General features: G+C 40.8%; 2 protein-coding genes across 3 annotated transcripts in view; one reads left to right on the top strand and one right to left on the bottom strand.

The window, feature by feature from the left end:
- The window catches only part of LOC311098958 (E3 ubiquitin-protein ligase COP1-like), a 40,606-nt gene extending 29,327 nt beyond the window's left edge, over positions 1–11,279 (bottom strand). Inside the window, exons 1-8 of one of the 2 annotated variants that reach the window (XM_084139525.1) lie at positions 10,612–11,279; positions 10,269–10,328; positions 9,985–10,082; positions 9,670–9,734; positions 6,741–6,860; positions 4,669–4,737; positions 4,493–4,552; positions 2,540–2,631 (exon numbers count right to left, since the gene is read on the bottom strand). In XM_084139525.1, coding sequence (XP_083995651.1) covers positions 2,540–2,631; positions 4,493–4,552; positions 4,669–4,737; positions 6,741–6,860; positions 9,670–9,734; positions 9,985–10,082; positions 10,269–10,328; positions 10,612–10,964 — 917 coding nt within the window. In that variant the 5' untranslated portion in view covers positions 10,965–11,279. The remainder of the gene's footprint in view (positions 1–2,539; positions 2,632–4,492; positions 4,553–4,668; positions 4,738–6,740; positions 6,861–9,669; positions 9,735–9,984; positions 10,083–10,268; positions 10,329–10,611) is intronic. The other variant, XM_084139524.1, reaches the window with a different exon arrangement.
- Positions 11,280–17,725: 6,446 nt separating this feature from the next.
- LOC311098781 (pappalysin-2-like) overlaps positions 17,726–26,033 on the top strand; it is a gene marked incomplete at its 5' end in the record, with an annotated part of 88,658 nt that continues 80,350 nt past the window's right edge. The window contains 2 exons of the mRNA XM_084139346.1: positions 17,726–18,683; positions 22,497–23,556. Coding sequence (XP_083995472.1) covers positions 17,726–18,683; positions 22,497–23,556 — 2,018 coding nt within the window. The remainder of the gene's footprint in view (positions 18,684–22,496; positions 23,557–26,033) is intronic.

Here is a 26,033-nt window from a genome sequence, read left to right on the forward strand (position 1 = left end):
TCTGCACTGCAGGATTTGAGTCCCTGGCGGCGTAGTGTGTTACTGATGGTAGGCTTTGTTACTTTGGTCCCAGCTCTCTGCAGGTCATTCACTAGGTCCCCCTGTGTGGTTCTGGGATTTTTGCTCACCGTTCTTGTGATCAATTTGACCCCACGGGGTGAGATCTTGCGTGGAGCCCCAGATCGAGGGAGATTATCAGTGGTCTTGTATGTCTTTCATTTCCTAATAATTGCTCCCACAGTTGATTTCATCAAACCAAGCTGCTTACCTATTGCAGATTCAGTCTTCCCAGCCTGGTGCAGGTCTACAATTTTGTTTCTGGTGTCCTTTGACAGCTCTTTGGTCTTGGCCATAGTGGAGTTTGGAGTGTGACTGAGGTTGTGGACAGGTGTATTTTATACTGATAACAAGTTCAAACAGGTGCCATTAATACAGGTAACGAGTGGAGGACAGAGGAGCCTCTTAAAGAAGAAGTTACAGGTCTGTGAGAGCCAGAAATCTTGCTTGTTTGTAGGTGACCAAAATTATTTTCCACCATAATTTGCAAATAAATTCATAAATAATCCTACAATGTGATTTTCTGGATTTTTTTCTCTCAATTTGTCTGTCATAGTTGACGTGTACCTATGATGAAAATTACAGGCCTCTCTCATCTTTTTAAGTGGGAGAACTTGCACAATTGATGGCTGACTAAATATTTTTCCCCCCACTGTGTGTGTGTGTGTGTGTGTGTGTATATATATATATATATATATATATATATATATATATATATATATACACACACACACACACACATACATACATACATACATACACACACACACACAGTACCAGTCAAAGGTTTTGGACACACCTACTCATTTCAGGGTTTTCATTTGTACTATTTTCTACATTGTAGAATAATAGTGAAGACATCAAAACTATGAAATAACACATATGGAATGATGTAGTAAACAAAGAAAGTGTTAAACAAATCAAAATATATTTTATATTTGAGATTCTTCAAATAGCCACCCTTTACCTTGATGACAGCTTTGCACACTCTTGGAATTCTCTCAACGAGCTTCATGAGGTAGTCACCTGGAATGTTTTTCAATTAACAGGTGTGCCTTATTAAAAGTTAATTTGTGGAATGTCTTTCCTTCTTAATGCGTTTGATTGAATCAGTTTTGTTGTTACTAGGGGGGGGGGGGGGGGGGATACAGAAGATAGCCCTATTTGGTAAAATACCAAGTCCATCTTATGGCAAGAACAGCTCAAATAAACAAAGAGAAACAACAGTCCATCATTACTTTAACACATGAAGGTCAGTCAATATGGAAAAGTTAAAGAACTTTTAAATTTTCTTCAAGTGCAGTCGCAAAAACCATCAAGCACTATGATGATACTGGCTCTCATGAGGACCGCCACAGGAAAGGAACACCCAGAGTTACCTCTGCTGCAGAGGATAAGTTCATTAGAGTTACCAGCCTCAGAAATTGCAGCCCAAATAAATGCTTCACAGAGTTCAAGTAACAGACACATCTCAACATCAACTGTTCAGAGGAGACTGTGTGAATCAGGCCTTCATGGTCGAATTGCTGCAAAGAAACCACTACTAAAGGACAACAGTAATAAGAAGAGACTTGCTTGGGCCAAGAAACATGAGCAATGGACATTAGACTGGTGGAAATGTGTCCTTTGGTCTGGAGTCCAAATTGGAGATTTTTGGTTCCAACCGCTGTGTCTTTGTGAGACACGGTGTGGGTGAGCGGATGATTTCAGCATGTGTATTTCCCACCGTAAAGCATGGAGGAGGCGGTGTTATGGTGTGGGAGTGTTTTGCTGGTGACACTGTCTGTGATTTATTTAGAATTCAAGGCACACTTAACCAGCATGGCTACCACAGCATTCTGCAGCAATACGCCATCCCATCTGGTTTGGGCTTAGTGGGACTATCATTTGTTATTCAACAGGACAATGACCCAACACACCTCCAGGCTGTGTAAGGGCTATTTTACCAAGGAAAGTGATGGAGTGCTGCATCAGATGACCTGGCCTCCACAATCCCCCGACCTCAACCCAATTGAGATGGTTTGGGATGAGTCAGACCGCAGAGTGAAGGAAAAGAAGCCAAAAGCACAGCATATGTGGAAACTCCTTCAAGACTGTTGGAAAAGCATTCCAGGTGAAGCTGGTTGAGAGAATGCCAAGGGTGTGCAAAGCTGTCATCAAGGCAAAGGGTGGCTATTTGAAGAATCTCAAATATAAAATATATTTTGATTTGTTTAACACTTTTTTGATTGCATGTGTTATTTCATAGTTTTAATGTCTTCACTATTATTCTACAATGTAGAAAATAGTAAAAATAGTAGGTGTGTCCAAACTTTTGACTGGTACTATATATATATATATATATGTCTCCTGTCAAAGCTCAACTCTTCCACAACTTTCAAAGGATATTCATAGAAAGATCACAAATGTATATTCTGAGTCAGATATTTACTTTGTTCCTTACACAAGACTAATTCAAGTACAGGACATAATTTTGGTTTACCTGGGTGCAGGTGAGGGAGCCTCGAAATTGGGTACAGTGCTGTCCAAGTTACGATCCATGTCACTCACTGTTGAGTACAGTCCACTAATTTCCTAGAAAATGTACAATGTATTTTGTTTTAAACTCCTCAACAGACAGGCTTAAACACGCATTTCTGTACATGAAAACCAAAAACCACAGTGGAGGACTAAGTTTATCAAATTCTGGGGCGGTTTCTGGGACATAGATTATGGACAAAGCTTTTTAGTCCAGAACTAGGCTTAATCTGTGTCTGGGAAACGAGACCTCTGACTTCTAATCCATGTCAGGAGTACAGAAATTTTAAGATAGCTAGCTATGTACAGTGAGGGAAAAAAGTATTTAATCCCCTGCTGAATTTGTACATTTGCCCACTGACAAAGACATGGTCAGTGTATAATTTTAATGGTAGGTTTATTTGAACAGTGAGAGACAGAATAACAACAAAAAAATCCAGAAAAACGCATGTCAAAAATGTTATAAATTGATTTGCATTTTAATGAGGGAAATAAATATGACCCCTCTGGAAAACATGACTTAGTACTTGGTGGCAAAACCCTTGTTGGCAATCACAGGTCAGACGTTTCTTGTAGCTGGCCACCAGGTTTGCACACATCTCAGGAGGGATTCTGTCCCACTCCTCTTTGCAGATCTTCTCAGAGTCATTAAGGTTGAGGCTGACGTTTGGCAACTCGAACCTTCAGCTCCCTCCACAGATTTTCTATGTGATTAAGGTCTGGAGACTGGCTAGGCCACTCCAGGACCTTAATGTGCTTCTTCTTGAGCCACTCCTTTGTTGCCTTGGCCGTGTGTTTTGCGTCATTGTCATGCTGGAATACCCATCCACGGCCCATTTTCAATGCCCTGGCTGAGGGAAGGAGGTTCTCACCCAAGATTTGACGGTACATGGCCCCGTCCATCGTCCCTTTGATGCGGTGAAGTTGTCCTGTCCCCTTAGCAGAAAAACTCCCAAAGCATAATGTTTCCACCTCCATGTTTGACAGTGGGGATGGTGTTCTTGGGGTCATAGGCAGCATTCCTCCTCCTCCAAACACGGCGAGTTGAGTTGATGCCAAAGAGCTCGATTTTGGTCTCAACTGACCACAACACTTTCACCCAGTTCTCCTTTGAATCATTCAGATGTTCATTGGCAAACTTCAGACGGGCCTGTATATGTGCTTTCTTGAGCAGGGGGACCTTGCGGGCGCTGCAGGATTTCAGTCCTTCACGGCGTAGTGTGTTACCAATTGTTTTCTTGGTGACTATGGTCCCAGCTGCCTTGAGATCATTGACAAGATCCTCCCGTGTAGTTCTATGCTGATTCCTCACCGTTCTCATGATCATTGCAACTCCACAAGGTGAGATCTTGCATGGAGCCCCAGGCCGAGAGAGATTGACAGTTATTTTGTGTTTCTTCCATTTGCGAATAATCGCACCAACTGTTGTCACCTTCTCACCAAGCTGCTTGGCGATGGTCTTGTAGCCCATTCCAGACTTGTGTAGGTCTACAATCTAGTCCCTGACATCCTTGGAGAGCTCTTTGGTCTTGGCCATGGTGGAGAGTTTGGAATCTGATTGATTGATTGCTTCTGTGGACAGGTGTCTTTTATACAGGTAACAAACTGAGATTAGGAGCACTCCCTTTAAGAGTGTGCTCCTAATCTCAGCTCGTTACCTGTATAAAAGACACCTGGGAGCCAGAAATCTTTCTGATTGAGAGGGGGTCAAATACTTATTTCCCTCATTAAAATGCAAATCAATTTATTACATTTTTTACATGCGTTTTTCTGGATTTTTGTTGTTGTTATTCTGTCTCTCACTGTTCAAATAAACCTACCATTAAAATTATAGACTGATCATTTCTTTGTCAGTGGGCAAACGTACAAAATCAGCAGGGGATCAAATACTTTTTTCCCTCACTGTACATTATTTTACCTCAACACGCTTCATATCCTCCTCCAAAAAGTTTAGCTCCTTCTGCAACTGCTCCAGTTGCTGAATGATAAAACACAATGTCACACAATAACAAATGGTTATTTCCTCACAGATTAATACTGTAATCAAATATGGAAAGATATTAAGATGCAATACCAAACAGAGATGGGGCACACCTCTCTTTTATTTCTTCTTGCTTCTTTGAGGAATTCCATTAAGATCTGACGTTGAGCAGCTTGTGATTCCTATGGGAATAAACAGGCAGAGTTAATGGTCGATCGATCAAGGTATGACTATAAAGCCCATTTCTTTTAAAGGCTTTGTCTCAAATTAAATACATTTATCTACACTACCGTTCAAAAGTTTGGGGTCACTTAGAAATGTCCTTGTTTTCGAAAGAAAAGCAAAACATTTTGTCCATTAAAATATCAAATTGATCAGAAATACAGTGTAGACATTGTTAATGTTGTAAATGGCTATTGTAGCTGGAAACTGCTAATTTTTTATGGAATATCTACATAGGCGTACAGAGGCTCATTTTCAGCAACCATCAGTCCTGTGTTCCAATGGCACGTTGTGTTTGTTAATCAAAGTTTATCATTTGAAAAGGCTATTTGATCATTAGAAAACCATTTTGCAATTATGTTAGCACAGCTGAAAACTTTTGAGGTGATTAAAGAAGCAATGGCCAGAAACAAATAACTTTGTTCTGAAACTCAGTCTATTCTTGCTCTGAGAAATGAAGGATATTCCATGCGAGAAATTGCCAAGAAACTGAAGATCTCGTACAACGCTGTGTACTACTCCCGTCACAGAACAGCGCAAACTGGATCTAATCAGAATAGAAAGAGGAGTGGGAGGCCCCGGTGCACAACCGAGCAAGAGGACAAATACATTAGTGTCTAGTTTGTGAAACAGACACCTCACATGTCCTCAACTGGCAGCTTCATTAAATAGTACCCTCAAAACACCAGTCTCAACGTCAACAGTGAAGAGGCGACTCCGGGATGCTGACCTTCTTGGCAGTTACAATGAAAAAGCCATATCTCAGACTTCCCATTTAATCTTTTATTTTTATTGGCCAGTCTGAGATATGGCTTTTTCTTTGCAACTCTGCCTAGAAGGTCAGCATCCCGGAGTCGCCTCTTCACTGTTGACATTGAGACTGGTGTTTTGCGGGTACTATTTAATGAAGCTGCCAGTTGAGGACCTGTGAGGTGTCTGTTTCTCAAACTAGACAATGTATTTGTCCTCTTGCAATGTCTACACTGTATTTCTGATCAATTGGCTGTTATTTTAAATGGAAGAAAAAAATTGCTTTTCTTTCGAAAACAAGGACATTTCTAAGTGACCCCAAACTTTTGAATGGTAGTGTATGTGACATTGCTACATAGCCTACAAGGATAGACCATTACATTCTGAATTTTTATTAAACAGTTATGACAGTTTTTATGAGTGCGCCCCTAACAAAGACGCAGAGGTAGCCTACACACAAATGAGAAGGAGTAGGCTACAATGATCAACCATCAGGTAGGCTGTTGTTTCATATGAATGGAGTTGTAGACATTGGATGAGTAGCGCAGCATAATAGCCTCAATTAGCCTTGTTACTTTAGCTAGCTAGCTGGCTAACTTAGCTGGCTACTGTAGCTAGCTAGCTTCTTTACAACAATTTGATGCAGTCAAGACAGGCACTACCAGATGGTATGATAGATAACCTATGGCAGCAACAAGTTTTTCTAACTAGCGTGAGTCTGTTTGGCTATTTTCTCTCTCTCCCTCCATGCTACACACATAGACTGTCACACACACCAGCCCCTGCTCCTCTCTCACCCCTCTGCTGAAACAAGCAGAGCCCAGCGCACCGGCTCTCTCATGTCGCACGAGTAGGTCTACATTAAAGATTTTTTTTTTTTTTTTTTTTAAATTTTTCCCTTAACACACATTTCAACTATCCAGATATCTGAAAATATGTAATGTTATTTGAATACTGAAATCATTTCAAATGCCCATCCCTACTTTATAGGATTCATTTTATGTTAAGCATAAACAAGTGTATATTTGACCAGCAGAAAAAACAGTATAGGGGTTGACAAGGGGTTGTTATGGTTAATGTGGTATAGTTTCAGTGAGGTTAAGGTAAGGGTTAGGGAAAGGCATAAAAGTTCACATTAGATTAGCGTAAAGTCACCCGCCGCCATTCATTTTCTGCTGGTTAAATATGCATTGCCTAAACAAAATATACATACCGCTTCCAGTTGTTTCTTTTTCTGTACAAGGAGTTCCAGCATCAAGTTGACATTAGCAAGATCTAGGTTCTCTTGGTCTGTGCCAAGGACGTCTTGGAACACTTGCCATCTTGACCCATTCTAAAAACATGAGAAATACACAATGAATTATGTACAAACATTGGTCAATTAAGTTAACTGTTGGGTTCCTTCACTATTACCTTTAAGGGTGGTTTCTTGGCCACAGACTACGCCTAGTCCTGGGATACACTTTTTTTTTTTTTTTTACTGTATAATAGAAAAGGCTCCTGCAGAAAATAGCTGATTCGCTCATATCCAAAAGCCTACCTATGATTGGGCAGGAGGAATGTAGTAAGGAATATAAATGCATAATGATCTGCATTTTCATTGTGGCAGTAAGGGGAAAACATACTAGACCAGCGTTTCCCAAACTCGGTCCTCGGGACCACAGGGGGTGCACATTTTGGTTTTTGCCCAAACACTACACAGCTGATTCAAATTATCAAAGCTTGATGATTAGTTGATTATTTGAATCAGCTGTGTAGTGCTAGGGCAAAAACCAAAATGTGCACCCCCTGTGGTCCAGAGGACAGAGTTTGGGAAACCCTGCACTAGGCCCATATGAAACCATCTTTAGCCTACTCTTCAGACAACTTTATACACATGGCCTACACACTCACACTCTTTCCCTCTCTCTCTCACACACACACTGGTCCCAAAAGTTAGGCACCAAACAGAATTTAAGGAACACCAGAAAAATAGATAGGAAGCCTCTTCCTTTCTGCTGCACTCAGTTTTTCCTCAGTGAAGCCTAGTCAGACTGGCCTGCTTGTTCTTACGGGCAAAATGAAAAGATACATACAGTGGGGAAAAAAAGTATTTAGTCAGCCACCAATTGTGCAAGTTCTCCCACTTAAAAAGATGAGAGAGGCCTGTAATTTTCATCATAGGTACACGTCAACTATGACAGACAAAATGAGAGAAAAAAAATCCAGAAAATCACATTGTAGGAGCTGTCAAAGGACACCAGAAACAAAATTGTAGACCTGCACCAGGCTGGGAAGACTGAATCTGCAATAGGTAAGCAGCTTGGTTTGAAGAAATCAACTGTGGGAGCAATTATTAAGAAATGGAAGACATACAAGGCCACTGATAATCTCCCTGATCTGGGGCTCCACGCAAGATCTCACCCTGTGGGGTCAAAATGATCACAAGAACGGTGAGCAAAAATCCCAGAACCACACGGGGGGACCTAGTGAATGACCTGCAGAGAGCTGGGACCAAAGTAACACACTACGCCGCCAGGGACTCAAATCCTGCAGTGCCAGACGTGTCCCCCTGCTTAAGCCAGTACATGTCCAGGCCCGTCTGAAGTTTGCTAGAGTGCATTTGGATGATCCAGAAGAGGATTGGGAGAATGTCATATGGTCAGATGAAACCAAAATAGAACTTTTTGGTTAAAAAAATGAATGCTGAGTTGCATCCAAAGAACACCATACCTACTGTGAAGCATGGGGGTGGAAACATCATGCTTTGGGGCTGTTTTTCTGCAAAGGGACCAGGACGACTGATCCGTGTAAAGGAAAGAATTAATGGGGCCATGTATCGTGAGATTTTGAGTGAAAACCTCCTTCCATCAGCAAGGGAATTGAAGATGAAACGTGGCTGGGTCTTTCAGCATGACAATGATCCCAAACACACCGCCTGGGCAACGAAGGAGTGGCTTCGTAAGAAGCATTTCAAGGTCCTGGAGTGGCCTAGCCAGTCTCCAGATCTCAACCCCATAGAAAATCTTTGGAGGGAGTTGAAAGTCGTTGTGTGGCCCAGCGACAGCCCCAAAACATCACTGCTCTAGAGGAGATCTGCATGGAGGAATGGGCCAAAATACCAGCAACAGTGTGTGAAAACCTTGTGAAGACTTACAGAAAACGTTTGACCTGTGTCATTGCCAACGAAGGGTATATAACAAAGTATTGAGAAACTTTTGTTATTGACCAAATACTTATTTTCCACCATAATTTGCAAATAAATTCATTAAAAATCCTACAATGTGATTTTCTGGATTTTTTTTCCTCATTTTGTCTGTCATAGTTGACGTGTACCTATGATGAAAATTACAGGCCTCTCTCATCTTTTTAAGTGGGAGAACTTGCACAATTGGTGGCTGACTAAATACTTTTTTCCACCACTGTATCCACTTTGCTCACGCTGCAAGCCGCCCCAATAATTAAACAAATGTAACAGAAACCCCATCAGTGTCTGTACACCCCAGCTCACCATCACAGCTAAATAACATTTTAAAATGGATGTAGATGCACAGAAAGAACAGACAGAGAGAAGCAGTTGAGTAGGCTAATGGCTAGTTAGGGGATGCAGCTGGCTGCTCACAGCTATCACACGTGATATTGGATGAAGCACTCATTCTGATATGACATATCTGACATCACACTGAACTCTGTTTGATAGTCTATTTGTAGGACGCATAGCGATGAATTCTGTGCTCAGTCATTAATTTCGATATGAGAAACATACACAATTATTTATGCTAGTGATCACATAGGGAAAATATCTGTTCACACCTCTCTTTAATAGCTCAAACTGTGATACACTCTGCGTCTGTGCACTTTTTGTCAGACCCCCCTCCAAAATGTTGTTTTACGGATCTACACGATTCACCCGGATGACCTATTTTGAGACTGAAATAGCATATATAGCCGAAAAGTGACGAGTTTGCATCCCTGGGACTAAGAAGCTTTTTCAAAGGAGATTCTCCATTGAGCTTGCTTTTTAGTCCAAGACTAGGCTTAATCTGTGTCCGGAAAACTAGCCCATAATGTTGTTGTCTGCATTATGTTCTCATGTTGTAATATTTGACCCAGGTCTGGTTTCCAGTGCGTGTGTGTGAGACCTGATTCGCTGGAGCACTTACCGGATGGTCCATCTTCAGACGTTTTTCATCTGATCTCTGTTTTTGTTTGAGAATAAGTTCATTCACTGTATCAAATCAAAACAATAGTTAGTATTACTATTGAGGAGGAGTGATGTATTAGAAAGGAACAAAGCTTAATTTTTACCAGGGCACATACAAAAGTAGTACACTAAATAGGGAACAGGTTGCTATTTGGGACAAAGCCTGTGACAAGGCTGTAGAGAAGCTAGCTACACCACAGATAATTAATGCACCCATCTACATATCTAAGAATTTGTTTTGAAACGTCATCTATATCAAGAGAGACAAACCTACCAAGAAAGTTTGGATAGAGCTGATCCACGTTGTCAATGATGTAGTTACATTTTGGGCACCTATTGCTGTCCTCTAAACTCTGGCGAATGCACTTGTAGCTGAACCCAGAAATAGAATGGGGTATGTTAGTTCAAGAAAACCAGCATAGGAAAAAAATGAACGGTGCATTGGTGGACGATACTAAAGGAATTAGCTGAAGCTAATATGAAACGGTACTAAAAGCTATAGGAATTAGATGGATGTAACGTTACTGTCACCTAGCCAATGCCATCATGTTTGCTTACCAGAAACTGTGTCCACATTTTGTCATGTGTGCCTCCTCAATCATTTCAAAACAGATTGGGCTGAAAAGAAAATGTAATGCAACAACATTAACCTTACTTTGACAGTGTTCAGATATGGAAGTATCAGTGAGTCTGGTTAAATGATAAGGTTATGCATTTCTGAACTCTAGCTAACCAACTGCCAAATGGATATTGTAAACAAGAATGCACTCCAAAGTTGAACTTGCTAGCTACACAGGTAATTAACGACACCTAGTCAGCAAGCTAGTTACGGTAGTTAGCAAGCTAAATAAATTAGCCAAGTAGCTAGCAAGCTAAATTAGCATGTTGCAGGAAAACTCACCACACAAAATCGTTGCTTTTATCTTCGTAGGAATTCAAGAGACCATTGTAGAGTGGTGCTTGGTGGAGAGGACGTTTTCTGCTGGTGCCAGAGGAGGATGAACTGGATCTGCTTAGTGGGGCTAAGCTTCTTGGAGACTGTACAGCCACTCCAGACACGAGCAACCCCTCGCCAGCTGTTGCCAGAGTCCGCGAGGGCACAACATTTGGAGAATTGTTCATATTCGCACTATCGTCGCCGCCTAAGGTTACGCTGGTGGCACCATTAGCATTGGTAGTGCCACCGGTACTGCTGCTACTCCCAGGCACAGGCCCTGCTCCACTGCCAGTTTGCTGTTGACGGTTGCTTGACATAATTCAAGCCCGATGCTCAACTCTTCCAAGGCCAAAGCTTGTTGTAGTTCACCGCATCCGGGCTGAACTATTGGCTAGCTAATGTTAGCTTGCCAGCTAATGTGGCAATGCGCTAGCTAAGATAAAGCAACAATGTACGAATACATACACGCTTGCTTTTTGCTAGATTGCTTCTTCAGGTGAAATGGTAGGCTTTTGTCCACAAGTCGATCATAACAAAGTTGCAAGAATGATAAAATCTTCAGCACATAGTCTGTCTACAACTAGGGAATTAAAAACCAATCTCTCCAGTCTATCCTCGCTTCCCCAAACGAACCTAAATTGCTAGCAAAATATATTTACTGCCCCCTACTGCGCAGGGGTAGTAGCTAAGTCCCACGCAAAGGTGCACCCATATCTGCATTGAATGAATGCACCCACACCAATAAAATAGGAGATGCAACAAAATGTAGAAAATAATTTATATCAGGGTTTTTCTTACATCTAGGATATTATTGTGTTTTGTAGATTAGTTAAACTTTTGATTGTTTTTACATACACTACCGGTCAAAAGTTTTAGAACACCTAATCATTCAATGGTTGCTATTTTTTAAAACTATTTTCTACATTGTAGAATTATAGTGAAGACATCAAAACCATGAAATAACACATATGGAATCATGTAGTAACCAAAAAAGTGTTAAAAAAATCAAAATATATTATATATTTGAGATTCTTCAAATAGCCACCCTTTGCCTTGATGACAGCTTTGCACACTCTTGGCATTCTCTCAACCAGCTTCACCTGGAATGCTTTTCCAATAGTCTTGAAGGAGTTCCCACATATGCTGAGCACTTGTTAGCTGCTTTTCCTTCACTCTGCGGTCCGACTCATCCCAAACCATCTCAATTTGGTTGAGGTCTGGGGATTGTGGAGGCCAGGTCATCTGATGCAGCACTCCAACACTCTCCTTCTTGGTCAAATAGCCCTTACACAGCCTGGAGGTGTGTTGGGTCATTGTCCTGTTGAAAAACAAATGACAGTCCCACTAAGCCCAAACCAGATGGGATGGCATATCGCTGCAGAATGCTGTGGTAGCCATGCTGGTTAAGTGTGCCTTGAATTCTAAATAAATCACAGACAGTGTCACCAGCAAAACACTCCCACACCATAACACCGCCTCCTCCATGCTTTACGGTGGGAAATACACATGCTGAAATCATCCGCTCACCCACACCGTGTCTCACAAAGACACAGCGGTTGGAACCAAAAATCTCCAATTTGGACTCCAGACCAAAGGACACATTTCCACCAGTCTAATGTCCATTGCTCATGTTTCTTGGCCCAAGCAAGTCTCTTCTTATTACTGTTGTCCTTTAGTAGTGGTTTCTTTGCAGCAATTCGACCATGAAGGCCTGATTCACACAGTCTCCTCTGAACAGTTGATGTTGAGATGTGTCTGTTACTTGAACTCTGTGAAGCATTTATTTGGGCTGCAATTTCTGAGGCTGGTAACTCTAATTAACTTATCCTCTGCAGAAGAGGTAACTCTGGGTCTTCCATTCCTGTGGCAGTCCTCGAGAGAGCCAGTTTCATCATAGCGCTTGATGGTTTTTGCGACTGCACTTGAAGAAACGTTCAATGTTCTTGAAATGTTCCATATCGACTGACCTTCATGTCTTCAAGTAATGATGGACTGTCGTTTCTCTTTGCTCATTGAGCTGTTCTTGCCATATTATGGACTTGGTCTTTTACCAAATAGGGCTATCTTCTGTATACCCCCCTGCCTTGTCACAACACAACTGATTGACTCAAACGCATTAAGAAGGAAATCTATTCCACAAATTAACTTTTAAGAAGGCACACCTGTTAATTGAAATGCATTCCAGGTGACTACCTCATGAGGCTGGTTGAGAGAATGCAAAGAGTGTGCAAAGCTCTCATCAAGGCAAAGGGTGGCTATTTGAAGAATCTCAAATATAAAATATATTTTGATTTTTTTAACACTTTTTTGGTTACTACATGATTCCATATGTGTTATTTCATGGTTCTGATGTCTTCACTATAATTCTACAATGTAGAAAATAGTTTTAAAAAATAGCAACCATTGAATGATTAGGTGTTCTAAAACTTTTGACCGGTAGTGTATGTAAAAACAATCAAAAGTTTAACTAATCTACAAAACACAATAATATCCTAGATGTAAGAAAAAACCTGATATAAATTATTTTCTACATTTTGTTGCATCTCCTATTTTATTGGTGTGGGTGCATTCATTCAATGCAGGCATGGGTGCACCTTTGCGTAGGACTTAGCTACTACCCCTGCGCAGTAGGGGGCAGTAAATATTTTTTAACACTTTTTTGGTTACTACATGATTCCATATGTGTTATTTCATAGTTTTGATGTCTTCACTACTATTCTACAATGTAGAAAATAGTAAAAAATTAAGAATAAACCTTGAATGAGTAGGTTTTCTAAAACTTTTGACTGGTAGTGTATGTATATACTGACATTTTCCCAAAATTCAGTTTGTAAAAATCTGCAAAGGATAGATATTGACAGATATGGTTTTTGTATGAAAGTAGCCTAGGCAAGTTGTGGTGTTGGTAGTGGTGACCATACCTGCCTCATGAAGTTCTGACAGCACACAGCAGAGGGCATGATCACCTCTGCCTCACTCCTCACCAAGGTTTATTCAGGTGACAAGCAAACCAGGCTGTCTATTCACGCTTTATAAAATCTATTTATTTATTCATATATTTTCTTACATATTAATAAACATTGGATTACCTGTTTTTCCATACCTACCCTCATTCAGTCAAAGTGGAGTATTAGGTGTGCATGTAGGTCTGCACAGCATTCACAGCATATCATTTCCCCAATGTTTTCACTTGTGGAACAGATTTATGAACATTTCCCTATGTAGTTAAATTAAGATGGAAAAAGGATATTCAGACAGAGGAAAAATACTGGATATCTTGTAGAATACATGAGTTTGTCTCAAGGACCGCCATGGCAAATGTTTATTCTTCCCTGTATTTTGTATGTGCATTCATTTCTTTCAATTTATGATATTTTTGTATATCACTGCAGCAAATTGATGCCAAGCAATGTTTTATTGGGAAGATAGGTAGTCCTACCAGTACTGTTGAACGGGTTTGGAAAAAATCCCAAAACAGAGGCTAGAAATGCAACAACAAAAAATTGTCATGATCCCTAAAAAGTGAAAGGTACAAAAGTGCATAAAGTGAGAAGGTACTAAGAAACAAAAGTTTCCATTACTTAACCATCATCAAGATAGAGCCTACTCTTTGTCATCTCATACAAAAACAATATTAGTACCTTATTGTTCACATTTGAAACACAAATGAGACAGTTTAACTATCTTTAAGTAAACTATTTTCAATTACAACATACAGGCAGAATGCATTCACTACTCACACAACAAAAAGTAGCCCACACCTGCTACACATTTTTTCCCCCTATACTGTTGATTTGAATGTTATTTTATCATTTGTTTTACTGTGTTATACAGTTTGCGAAACAACATTATAATTTGACTTGGTAAATGACCTATTAAGTTACATTTGCCTTCAAACAATTGTGGGCCCCCTCTTCCATTTTCTACCAATGTTCTTGAAAGTGTGTTTTTTTCCCCCCTCCCTCTCTCCATTTGTCTAGCACATCAGGTTGGATTTTCCCCATTCTGTTTCTGGTCACTCAGATTGTGGTATAGGGGTTGGGGTTGGGTAGGCTCAAATGAAGGATAATCTCCTAGAGGTCCTTTGCAGTGGGGGGTGAGGCCCGGCAGCAGCCATTCACTTTTTTTAGACAGTTGCAGCAGGATCTCAAAGCACTTCGATAAAAAAGCAGAATGTTTTGCAGGCAGATCCTCAGGCTGGTTGTGGAATTCTTGCCTCCCACTGTTAGGAACCTTTTTACCCATTAAGGGGCCCCTGCCATAACTGCCAGTTGCTTCAAGCTGGGCTGTTTGCAAATTGAGCCTGACAAAAATAGTGGGGGTGAGAAAATGGGTGCATTTAGACATATAACAGCTGCAATTCTGCGTTTTGATCAAAAAATAGGTATGATGTCTAGTAAGTTAGTTACATGAGTGATACGGTCCAAATTCTATTACTTTGTGAGCTCGGTGGGACTGGTACACCTGCACAGTAATTTTTCTTTTAAAAAGCGGAATTGAATAATGAAAATGCTAAATAGTATTTTACCAATAGTCTTTGTCGCATCTTGTCACCCTAGTGTTTAGCTCACTGTAACAAAGTGAACTGGTTCAAATCTAAAGACGCACCCCAGGTGATATTGGTGATAAGAGGTGGGGTAGATGATCGTGATCAGGCCACGATTAGAAGAGGCATGGCGAGATGGTTCAGGGACTTCCTATAGCAGTCCTGTGGTGTCATTGGTAGTAAAGTGGATGAGAAGAGAACACCCACAAATTCAACCACACACAATGGCAGTAAAAAAAAGTTCAGGGGCCAATAAACAATTTACCTTTGGGACAGATTTAATAACATTTACCAGTCCGTTTCTGTAGTTGAACATCCTATCACATTCTAATAATATTTTTGTCCTAAGGCAAAGTCATCAACACCGTTTACTTTAGAGAGGCTCCCACATAGGATGATGCATATGTTTCTCATAAAAGTTAAAGCCCATCTTAAACTTTTACTGTGGCAACAAGATCATTTAGTTTAAATTATGGACATGGTTTTTATAATGCAAGTTATAACTAAATGCAATATTTTGATTTATCTTATGTCTTAATGCTGTAAAAAGCTCAGGTTTCTGCTGTAGCAAGAGGTTTTCAAGCATCCACAAGATGACATTCTATACTGGTTCGCTCCAGGGTAGGGTCAAGTGGATTGAAAAAGAACAGGAAACAATGGGCAATTTTCAATTCATTAATTCAAATTCAATTCAGAAACTGAACTGAATTGACCCCAACCCTGGTGAGCTCAGTTAGCAGGTGCATCAAATTATATAGCACTAGTGATTCCAAGCATAAGCACTCTAGTTTTTTACCATACCAACTTTACCATACATAACAATTTAGGCTATGGAGGTAGCCTGCACATATGGCATGCTCGTTTTTATTCCAAGTAATTAAATAAATAGGTTTATCATTTTGTATGTGTCAAACAGATGTGCTGTGTGTGAGAGAGTGGTGTTCGTATGGTGTGAGCCTCAGCCAGAATCACTGTTCAGTGGCTGTGGTGGGGCACTAGACTGACTGTTCATAAAAGTGCCTGAAAACATACAGTTAAGGAGTACGGACAGTGCACACAACTCGACGTCAATGAGTGACTGCCTGGATAGAGAGAAAGGTTTCCTTTCTTCACTAATGTGTGTAGGGGCAGGGTTAGTGATGTCAGTCTGAGAGTAACAGATAAAAAGTTTCAGCGCGTTGGTTTGATCTTCTGAATAGGCTATGAAGGAGAGCGAGACAGGCGGTTCATCTGCGCAGAAAATATATCCACAATACAAGAGGACTTTACGCGCGCTTGAAGGTGATTTAATGAACAATTTTTTCTTTGGAGTCTCTCTCAACAGGACCAGCAGAGCGTTTAGTCTGATTCTCATTGATTTGATCTTACCTCTTGTCTCATACCTTGGACTGTTACTTTGTAACTACATTTAGAGAAAGGAAATAGCACATAAAAAACAATAGACAATAGTTTATGGTTAGGTTACTTATATTTCTGTCATTGTGTAGCCTATGACTGCATTTAATTTAGTTGCACCTGAGGTTTATCTTTCAGTAAAGCTTACCTTTACTGTATGTGACTTTATAGTATAGTCCTTGAATGAGAAATATTGGCTTAAAAACCGCAGCCAGCTTGTTCATTGTTTTGGCCACCCCTGAATCCTTCTCACAGGGTGAATTTTAAGTTAACAACAACGGGCACTATCGAAAATAGCGCACAAGGAAGAGATTGGTGGCAAGACCTGAAGGCAAGACCTGAAATAACCTTTATTTTGCGCGGAATGGATGAAAACATTGAAAGCATCACGTGAGTGATCCCATATTTTAAAGAAGAAAAAGAGAAAACCCACCAGGGACAATAGTCTTCCAACTGAATTCTATGGACAAGCAGGTCGACTGATAGTAACAAAAATTGATGCTGTAAAATACAGTAGCCTAATGACAATACTTTCATCCTATTCAGTCAGGCAATATTATGGCAGGTTGCTCTGACCGTCACTTTCCCTAAAAAAAGTGGCCCGTTCACAGTGCAGCAGGTTTCAAAGGCGAGTTGATGGGATGCGCGGAGGGGAGGCTAGATGAGAGGCAAGTTATAGTTTTCTTTTGACCTGCGAAATAGCCAGAAGCTTTTATAAACCAAATATACATTGAACCGCAATAGGCTGAAGATTTTGCGCTCAGTCAATGTAACATACTGCTAGAGTTCCCTCTTTGAGTGCACTGACAGGCTTCTATTTAGCTACTTTTTGAAGTCTGACAAACCTGCCTTGTAAACACGTTAATTAAATTGGTAAATGCCTAAGGGGCATTGACTGCGTTGCACTAAATAGACCAGCCCCCCAAAAATTGGCAATTGCTTATGCAATTGGATTTATTATAATACTATTAGTTGAGAAATAAACAGTGACCCAGCTATCACTCGTTTATTTAATGGGGAATAGGTGGTTTAATCACATCTGATCTTGCTGCTGGTGTTTTCAACTTTATATCTAAGAAGGCAGGGTTCCAGAACTGAAAACATTCCAAAACAACAATTCTAAATCTAAACTCCAAAATGTTGTATGTCAGACTACTGGCCGCTGTCCTCATAATGATCAACACATGGCTGCTAAACTCTGCTCAATTAGATCATATCCGAAGATACAAACGCACAATGGCTCAGAGAGCTGATAGTGAACTGGCTCACTTAGCAAGTGAACAGTGCAGGTCCACCAGACAACCGAGACAAGCAGCATACTCATCATCAGTTCCACATCTCCCTCCAGTGGCTCACCCAAGGAGATACACCACAAGGCAAAGTGTTCTCTATCATATAACTCCTCTTGAGGAGTCCTCTTGTTCAGGTGGGTGCAATTCTGATGCTAATTCTAACCCGGGACTGGATAGTGCCTCTCATTGGGGCAACGGTGAGAAGAAGGTTAGTCGGGGAAACTCAGAGGCAGTGCTACCCAAAGACAAGAAGGATAGTCATGTTAAGATTATAGGGATGGTCAGTTCTCCTCGCCCCAACTCCAGCAGAAAGCCTCCCAGTCGGGCTGAAGTGACAGTGGACTCAAACAGTGACAATGACAAACCAGAGGTTGATGGTGGGCGCTCTGAGGGCCCACACAAGCAGCTGCTGCTCAAGAAGCAGCAGAGAGTTCTGACTGGAAGGGTCCGCCGTAGCCTGGCAGTCTCACATGGTGAAGACAGTTGGGCAGCTTTCCCTGAGAACGTAGTAAACTCCCGCGGGATATTCTCTACATTTTGGCAGCACAGTGACTATTCTGCTGAGAGTGAGGACTACGCTGAGGAGCAGGAGGGACCACCTAGCCCCGGCCGTGCCAGCACGTTGTGGGGTGCCCAGATTCCAGACATCCCCCCTAAGTGGATGTCTGCTTTGTACTTTAATGGACAGAAGGAACAACTGAGGGTCAATCCAGCAGCTGGCATTGAGCTTCCTCGAGCTAAATTCAGTGTTGAACTGTGGGTTAACCCAGAGGGTGGGCAGACTAACCCAGCCATCATAGCAGGTGAGTGATATTCCAAAACCTCTCTTTCTCTCATTGTTAAAGTGTTAAAAGTGTTACAAGTTTCAAATTCAGTATATAGACAACAAATGGCATAGTTGGGCAGATGAGAGAAATTGTGAAGTCAGCCATTATGAGGTGCAAATGGGTTAAGGGGTGGAATGTTACAGACACAAATGGCCACCACCTGCAGTCTTGTTGTTTTGACATCACTTTTTGAGAGGTTTAATGCTCAGTCACAGGCTACCCAGCAAATAGATTCATTGCCACATGTGATGATAACTTCAATAAAAAAATATAAAGTTGTCCCAATCATTTGATTTATATCAAAACTAAATTCCTGGATATTTTTCCCAAGCCTTGAAGTTTTGTCGTTTCCTCTGCTGTCTGTAGGTGGGATAAATCAAAGATATTTGGCCTTGGTGTTCACCAAAAGTGACAAACGTCAAACAGTAGGAGTAAACTGAAGTGCAAGGTTTTGTGGAGGTTCAATACCAGTGGTGTAAAGTACTTAAGTAAAAATACTTTAAAGTACTACTTAAGTAGTTTTTTTGTGTATCTGTAATTTACTTTACTATTTATATTTTTGACAACTTTTACTTTTACTCCATTACATTCCTAAAGCAAATAATGTACTTTTTACTCCATACATTTTTCCTGACATCCAAAAGCACTCGTTACATTTCAAATGCTTAGCAGGACAGGAAAATTGTCAAATTCATTCACTTATCAAGAGAACATCCCTGATCATCCCTACTGCCTCTGATTTGGCGGACTCACTTAACACAAATGCTTAGTTTGTAAATTATGTCTGAGTGCTGGAGTGTGCCCCTGGCTATCGGTAAATTAAAACAACAAGAAAATATTGCGGTCTGGTTTGCTTAATATAAGGACTTTTAAATTATTTATACTTTTACTTTTACTTTTGATACTTAAGTATATTTTAACAATTACATTTACCTTTGATACTTAAGTATATTTAAAACCAAATACTTTTAGACTTTTACTCAAGCAGTATTTTACTGGGTTACTTTCACTTTTACTTGAGTCATTTTCTATTAAGGTATCTTTACTTTTACTCAAGTATGACAATTGGGTACTTTTTCCACCACTGTATAGATCAAATTGTTATTGATAGTGTAGGCCTACTCTCCTCGTATCCTGCAGGCAATATACCCACGCTAGTCTAATGCTGCATTCATAACCAAGTGGGAAGGTGGTAATTACCAGTTGTGAAGTCGTAAATACCAGTTGGATGCATTCACGTGCTTTGAACTCATTGACAAACGCTGATTGGCTAATGGCCCACAAGCTGCATCAACCATAAACTAAAAGTACAGCTATCATGCTTGTAAACCAATTATAGTGTTCAAAAGCCATATTAATAGATTGCTTTTCATAAATTATGTTTTTTTATTACATTTAACTGGTGAAAATGCATTTGGGAGAAGTCAGATGTCAACATTTGGGAGAAGTCGGAGCTCAGGTTTTCCCATGGTGTCCCACTAGTAATTACGAGTTGGAGGGGCATTCAAGTGGATTTTTCCCAGTCACACTGTATGTGGTTAATACCACCGTCCCACTTGGTTATGAACGCAGCATGACAGCAGGATAAGGATAAAGGTTGAAGGCAATATGATATAGGCAATATTAATTCATTATTTCACACTTCTATTTTGATTGAAATAACAGAAGTTGGATGTCAGAATTGGGATGTCATTTACTGAATAATGTAGAAAATAGCCAGGAGCAATGATTGAACCAAGGACCTTACACATGTAAAACTAACATGCTAGGCAACCACAAGAGGCACAATGCCTGCAGGTTTTCATCCTTGTCTTTTAATCAGGACTGGAGGAAGCAGGTGGGTAGATTCCCTGACCAATGACATCAATTGCTCAATTAAGGCAAATTTCCGATTGAGCCGGCAGCATATGCAGCGTTTACCGTGAATGCGGTCTCTGCGAATGCGAGAACATTACCTTTATTATTATTATTATTTTTAAGTTGCATATCCGACAAAGTGCGATTGTATTGTATCCCGGCCTAAGAATCATAGAGAATAGAACACCCCTTACCAACCCATCTATGCCATTGCAATTCTGAAAATAGCCACACTTAGCCACACCAGGAGTGGCTATAGTTGTGTTTAGTAGGACTGTAGATAGCTAAGTACTGTAGCTACACCTCTTTTCGGAAGAGCTCATGCTTCCACCACCTTTCAGTTGTCCCTCTTTCCGATTTTATTTTGTTTTTGTTTTCCTCTTCACATGTAACTTATACAGTGGCTTGCGAAAGTATTCACCCCCCCCCCCCCCCCCTTGGCATTTTTCCTATTTTGTTGCCTTACAACCTGGAATTAAATTGGATTTTTGGGGGGTTTGTATCATTTGATTTACACAACATACCTACCACTTTGGAGATGCAAAATGTTTCTGGCCACTCTTCCGTAAAGCCCAGCTCTGTGGAGTTTACAGCTTAAAGTGGTCCTATGGACAGATACTCCAATCTCCGCTGTGGAGCTTTGCAGCTCCTTCAGGGTTATCTTTGGTCTCTTTGTTGCCTCTCTGATTAAAATGCCCTCCTTGCCTGGTCCGTGAGTTTTGGTGGGCGGCACTCTCTTGGCAGGTTTGTTGTGGTGCCATATTCTTTCAATTTTTTAATAATGGATTTAGTGGTGCTCCGTGGGATGTTCAACGTTTTGGATATTTCTTTATAACCCAACCCTGATCTGTACTGTGCCGCTTGCTTGGTGGTGCCCCTTGCTTAGTGATGCCCCTTGCTTAATGGTGCCCCTTGCTTAGTGGTGCCCCTTGCTTAGTGGTGTTGCAGACTCTGGGGCCTTTCAGAACAGGTGTATATATACTGAGATCATGTGACAGATCATGTGACACTTAGATTGCACACAGGGGGACTTTATTTAACTAATTATGTGACTTCTGAAGGTAATTGGTTGCACCAGATCTTCTTTAGGGGCTTCATAGCAAAGGGGGTGAATACATATGCACGCACCACTTTTCCGTTATTTATTTTTTTAGAATTTTTTGAAACAAGTAATTTTTTTCATTTCACTTCACCAATTTTGACTATTTTGTGTATGTCCATTACATGAAATCCAAATAAAAATCCATTTAAATTACAGGTAGTAATGAAACAAAATAGGAAAAACACCAAGGGGGATGAATGCTTTTGCAAGGCAATGTATTAATCATGGCCTACAATCTTTGGCCTCAATCTTTAGTGACTCTCATGTGACATTTGACAATTAGTTTATTCCACATTTATATCATCATTTGTTTTTCTATAAAATGTATTAATTCCTGCTCCGGTTTTGATTGGCAAATTTACCATAGCATTTGACCAGATAAGTAGACAGACTAGTTTTATTCTCTACTATTATAAATCCGTCCCTCTATTGTTGCCAGATTATAGTATCAAGACTTTTACTTGGCAGAGATGCTGTGTTCTAACCACTACTTTGAGTGAATTAAATCTTAACCATGAAATTGGCCCACCCTCCTAAGGGACATTTTGTTACAATTTTTTCAATATCCAAAACATTTCTGAGTTTTTGTGTGTACAGTGTGTATGGAATGAGGGGGAAGGGATTCCCTGACCTTTAACTGTCCCAGCATAGAACATCTGGAAGCCAGATGTGATTCTCTCTTTCTGAGAAACAGCTGGGAATCAGTGCCTTCGTTTAGGGAAATACCTTCAACCCCTCAACTCTCTAGGTAATTTGGCATTAATTATATTGGAAGAAGATGCTCGATGTTTGTCTTTTTGCAAAATAATATTTGTATTCCTTTTGTGCAGGGGTTTTTGACAACTGCTCCAACTCCTTAAGTGAGAAAGGATGGTCCGTAGGTATTCGCACAGTAAAGCCAGGGGGAAGAAAAGATGCCAGATTCTTTTTTACACTCCGTACGGACCGAGCTCCCAAAGCTACCACTATCTACGGGCATCAGCGCTACCACCCTAACTCCTGGACTCACCTGATGGCCAGCTACAATGGCCACAAGATGACCCTCTACATAGATGGTGCCAAGGTTGGGGAGAGCAGTTTGCAGTCTGGTAACCTCTACAGCCCGTTCATGGAGACCTGTCGAACACTTCTTCTCGGTGGGGACCAGTCAGACCTTGGGCACAACTTCCGAGGGCACATCAGAGGCATTGTGTTATGGGTGCTCCCTCGCACTCATGAGGACCTCCTTAAAGGGCCTTCTCGGATTGATAAGAGGAAACCAAACCTCGCTCTCTGGGCGGACTTCTCCAAGGTAGAGCAACAGTGGAGTCCTCATAAGGAGGGCTACCACCCGTCCATAGTCATCATCCCTATCCCTGAGCAGGAACATGTGTCTCCCTTCCTGCCCCCTCCCTGTGGATTAACAGCCTGTGACAACACAGACATCATCCTCGGCTACAATAACCACTGGCAGCTGCGCACAGAGAAAAGGATCCGCTACCGCATTGTCAACATCTGTAACGACGACAGAAGTCATCCCACTGTCTCCCAGGCCCAGATCCAGATGCAGCACCAGGCACTTGTCGAAGCCTTCCGGTCCTACAACATCAGCTTTGAGCTGAGCACACATACTGTCCAGAACACATCTCTACGCCAGCGCTTCATCCTCAGCAACTGCCGGATCAGTAAGATTGGGAACAGGCACTGTGACGCGGAGTGTGACCATCCACTGACGGGCCACGATGGTGGGGATTGTCTGCGTCTGGGGCCCTGCTACAACTGGAAGAGGCGGGATGGCGTCTGCAACACAGAGTGCAACAGCATCCACTACGACTACGATGATGGAGACTGTTGTGATCCTGAGGTCACAGATGTCCTGAAGACATGCTTCGATCCAGAGTCCCCAGACAGGTGAGACATTTTCTTTCAATTTGTTTTTGGCAGGGATCCTTAATCCTGCTCCTAGAGAGCCACAGCAGTACTGCAGGTGCTCGTCCCAACAAAAACACAGATTCCTCTAATCAAGGTGTTGAAGATCAGTTGAATGGTTGAAAATGTATATACAGTTGCTGTTTTGGGAAATTGTCCCAATCGTCTGAACGTATGAATTAGTCACAAACAATACAGTTATGCATTTCGAGGTCCAGAGCAATCTCCTATCTAATTTCAAATGAAGTTAATGGGTTTATAATGGTGTTCTTTACTAGTTCTGACAAAGAAAAAAGTGCTGCGTCTGTCATCCTTAGCCTCCCTTAGCTACTGCAACCAGAAAAGTGGTGCTGCCTGCTCCTGTATTTATGGGACTTTGTGGATGTTGTGAGTTTTTAACGATAATGACAGTAATGATATTGAGGCTCTACAGAGGCCTTGGGAGCTTAATGCCTAATTAGCAATGTCTTGATTCACTAAAGAGGCCTTAAGTGTCTGTCTTCAGGGTACTTTGTTTTGTTAGGGTATGTGTATTACACAACATGTGAGGCACACAAATTGAAACTCTGGAACAGTTTCCGAAAGCATGTGAAACTGGGAATGGAGAGAGAAGCCAAAGTATACGCTTATTATCGCTAAACAACGAAACCAGAAGTCTCCTCCGCTCCGTTCTATTCTTTTTGACAGGCAGGCTTATTTGGGTTTCAAACAAAATGCATGATGTCTTGCCATAATGTCGTTCTTCCTTAATAGTGCACAGCATGTAGGTAGAAATACTTAACCTGCGATTGTTGTCTGATCCATTTCACAGATGTGATACAAATCAATAAATGTTTTACAATTTCCTGAAGAATACAATTTCCTGTAGATGATATAGTCTACCTTCATTGTTTTTTGTAATATAAACTTAAAAGTTATTTTCAGGTTCAAACTTATTGGTGATACATTCCCAAACTGATTATGGTAATGAATTGCTATTGATATGATAATTAAACATTTTAATTTGAAGCAATATTGCAATGAGTTTGGGGTACCTGTCCAACAGAAACAGTGACTTTCTCTTCACAATGGGGCATACTGTATTAGTAGTTTCCTAGTTGGTAGTTGGTAGTGGTGTGTCTTTTAGGTAGGGAGTTGTCAGACAGAGTCCATAAACGGTTCAAAATGTATTCCCACAGAGATGAATTGGGCACTAACAATACATTTGGAGTACAATCAGTCAATGTGTTGTTTTGCACAGAGAGCGAGGGCTGGTATTTGTACCTTAAAGAGCAACAACAGCAGCTACAAAGCCAGGCCCCAGACAGATATAAAAGTAAGTGTCGGGAAGGCATGAGCGTAGAACTGACTTCTGATTTATAGCTTGCAATGATGTAATCTCTCTCAATTACTTGCCAAAGTTTTTCCAACCTCTTACTCTTCCCTTAAACTGTATGAATGGCGAATCCACCAGAGATGCAAATGCTTAATAAAACACGTCTCTCTGGAATATCTGCAGTGTAGCCTAGGTCTTTAAAAGGTCCTGACCTGAGCTGGTTGGAAGAGTGCAATCCCTGGACTGCAATCCAGAGTTTTAGGATAATTAATGCAGGGATGACATTTTGATGGCATTTGTAGAGAGTACAATTTTATGTTTGGGTCTGGGATTGTGGTATTTTTCTGTCTGAGTTATTGTCCAGGTATCTGCAGCTGGGCAATAGAATTCAATCCCTAGCCAATTGCTGTCACTACACAAATTTGTTGTTCAAGCAGACAGAGAGACAGCCATGAGGAATGGCCAGGTACATGAAGATTTTGGCCACACATGACAGAGAAAGGAAAAATGAGGAGGACATTTTAGCCATTAATGCTGTGATATTCCCCTGCCGCTGAGGGGATCCAGAACTGGTGGTTTGAATCCGTTTGTGAGGCAAACTAGGTGGTTCTCAAAAATCCCTTTTTCTCCAACAATGAAAGGACATTTGGAAAAAGTTACATGGCCTTTGAGAACAGTTCTACAGTCCTAATTCAGATTTTGAACATAATTCTATCAAATTTGTACAGTATAATAATTTTGTAGAAAATAGGCCTACTGTATTACGTAATGTAATACCCCCTTTCCAGGTGTATTTTTTGGAGTGCCAGTGTTGCAAGAAGTTTGTCTATGAATAACAAATCAAATCAAATTTTATTTGTCACATACACGTGTTTAGCAGATGTTATAGCGGGTGTAGCGAAATGCTTGTGCTTCTAGCTCCAACAGTGCAGTAATATCTAACAATTTCACAACATATACCCAATACACACAAAAAAGTAAGGAATGGGATTTAAGAATATATACATATATGGACAAGCAATGACAGAGCGTCATGGACTAAGATACAGAATCATATTATAGAATAGAATGCAGTATATACATATGAGATGAGTAGTGCAAGATATGTAAACATTATTAAAGTGACTAGTGTTCCATTTCTTAA

Source organism: Coregonus lavaretus, assembly GCF_964263955.1.
Source record: "Coregonus lavaretus genome assembly, chromosome: 23".
NCBI classification, from domain to species: Eukaryota; Metazoa; Chordata; class Actinopteri; order Salmoniformes; family Salmonidae; genus Coregonus; species Coregonus lavaretus.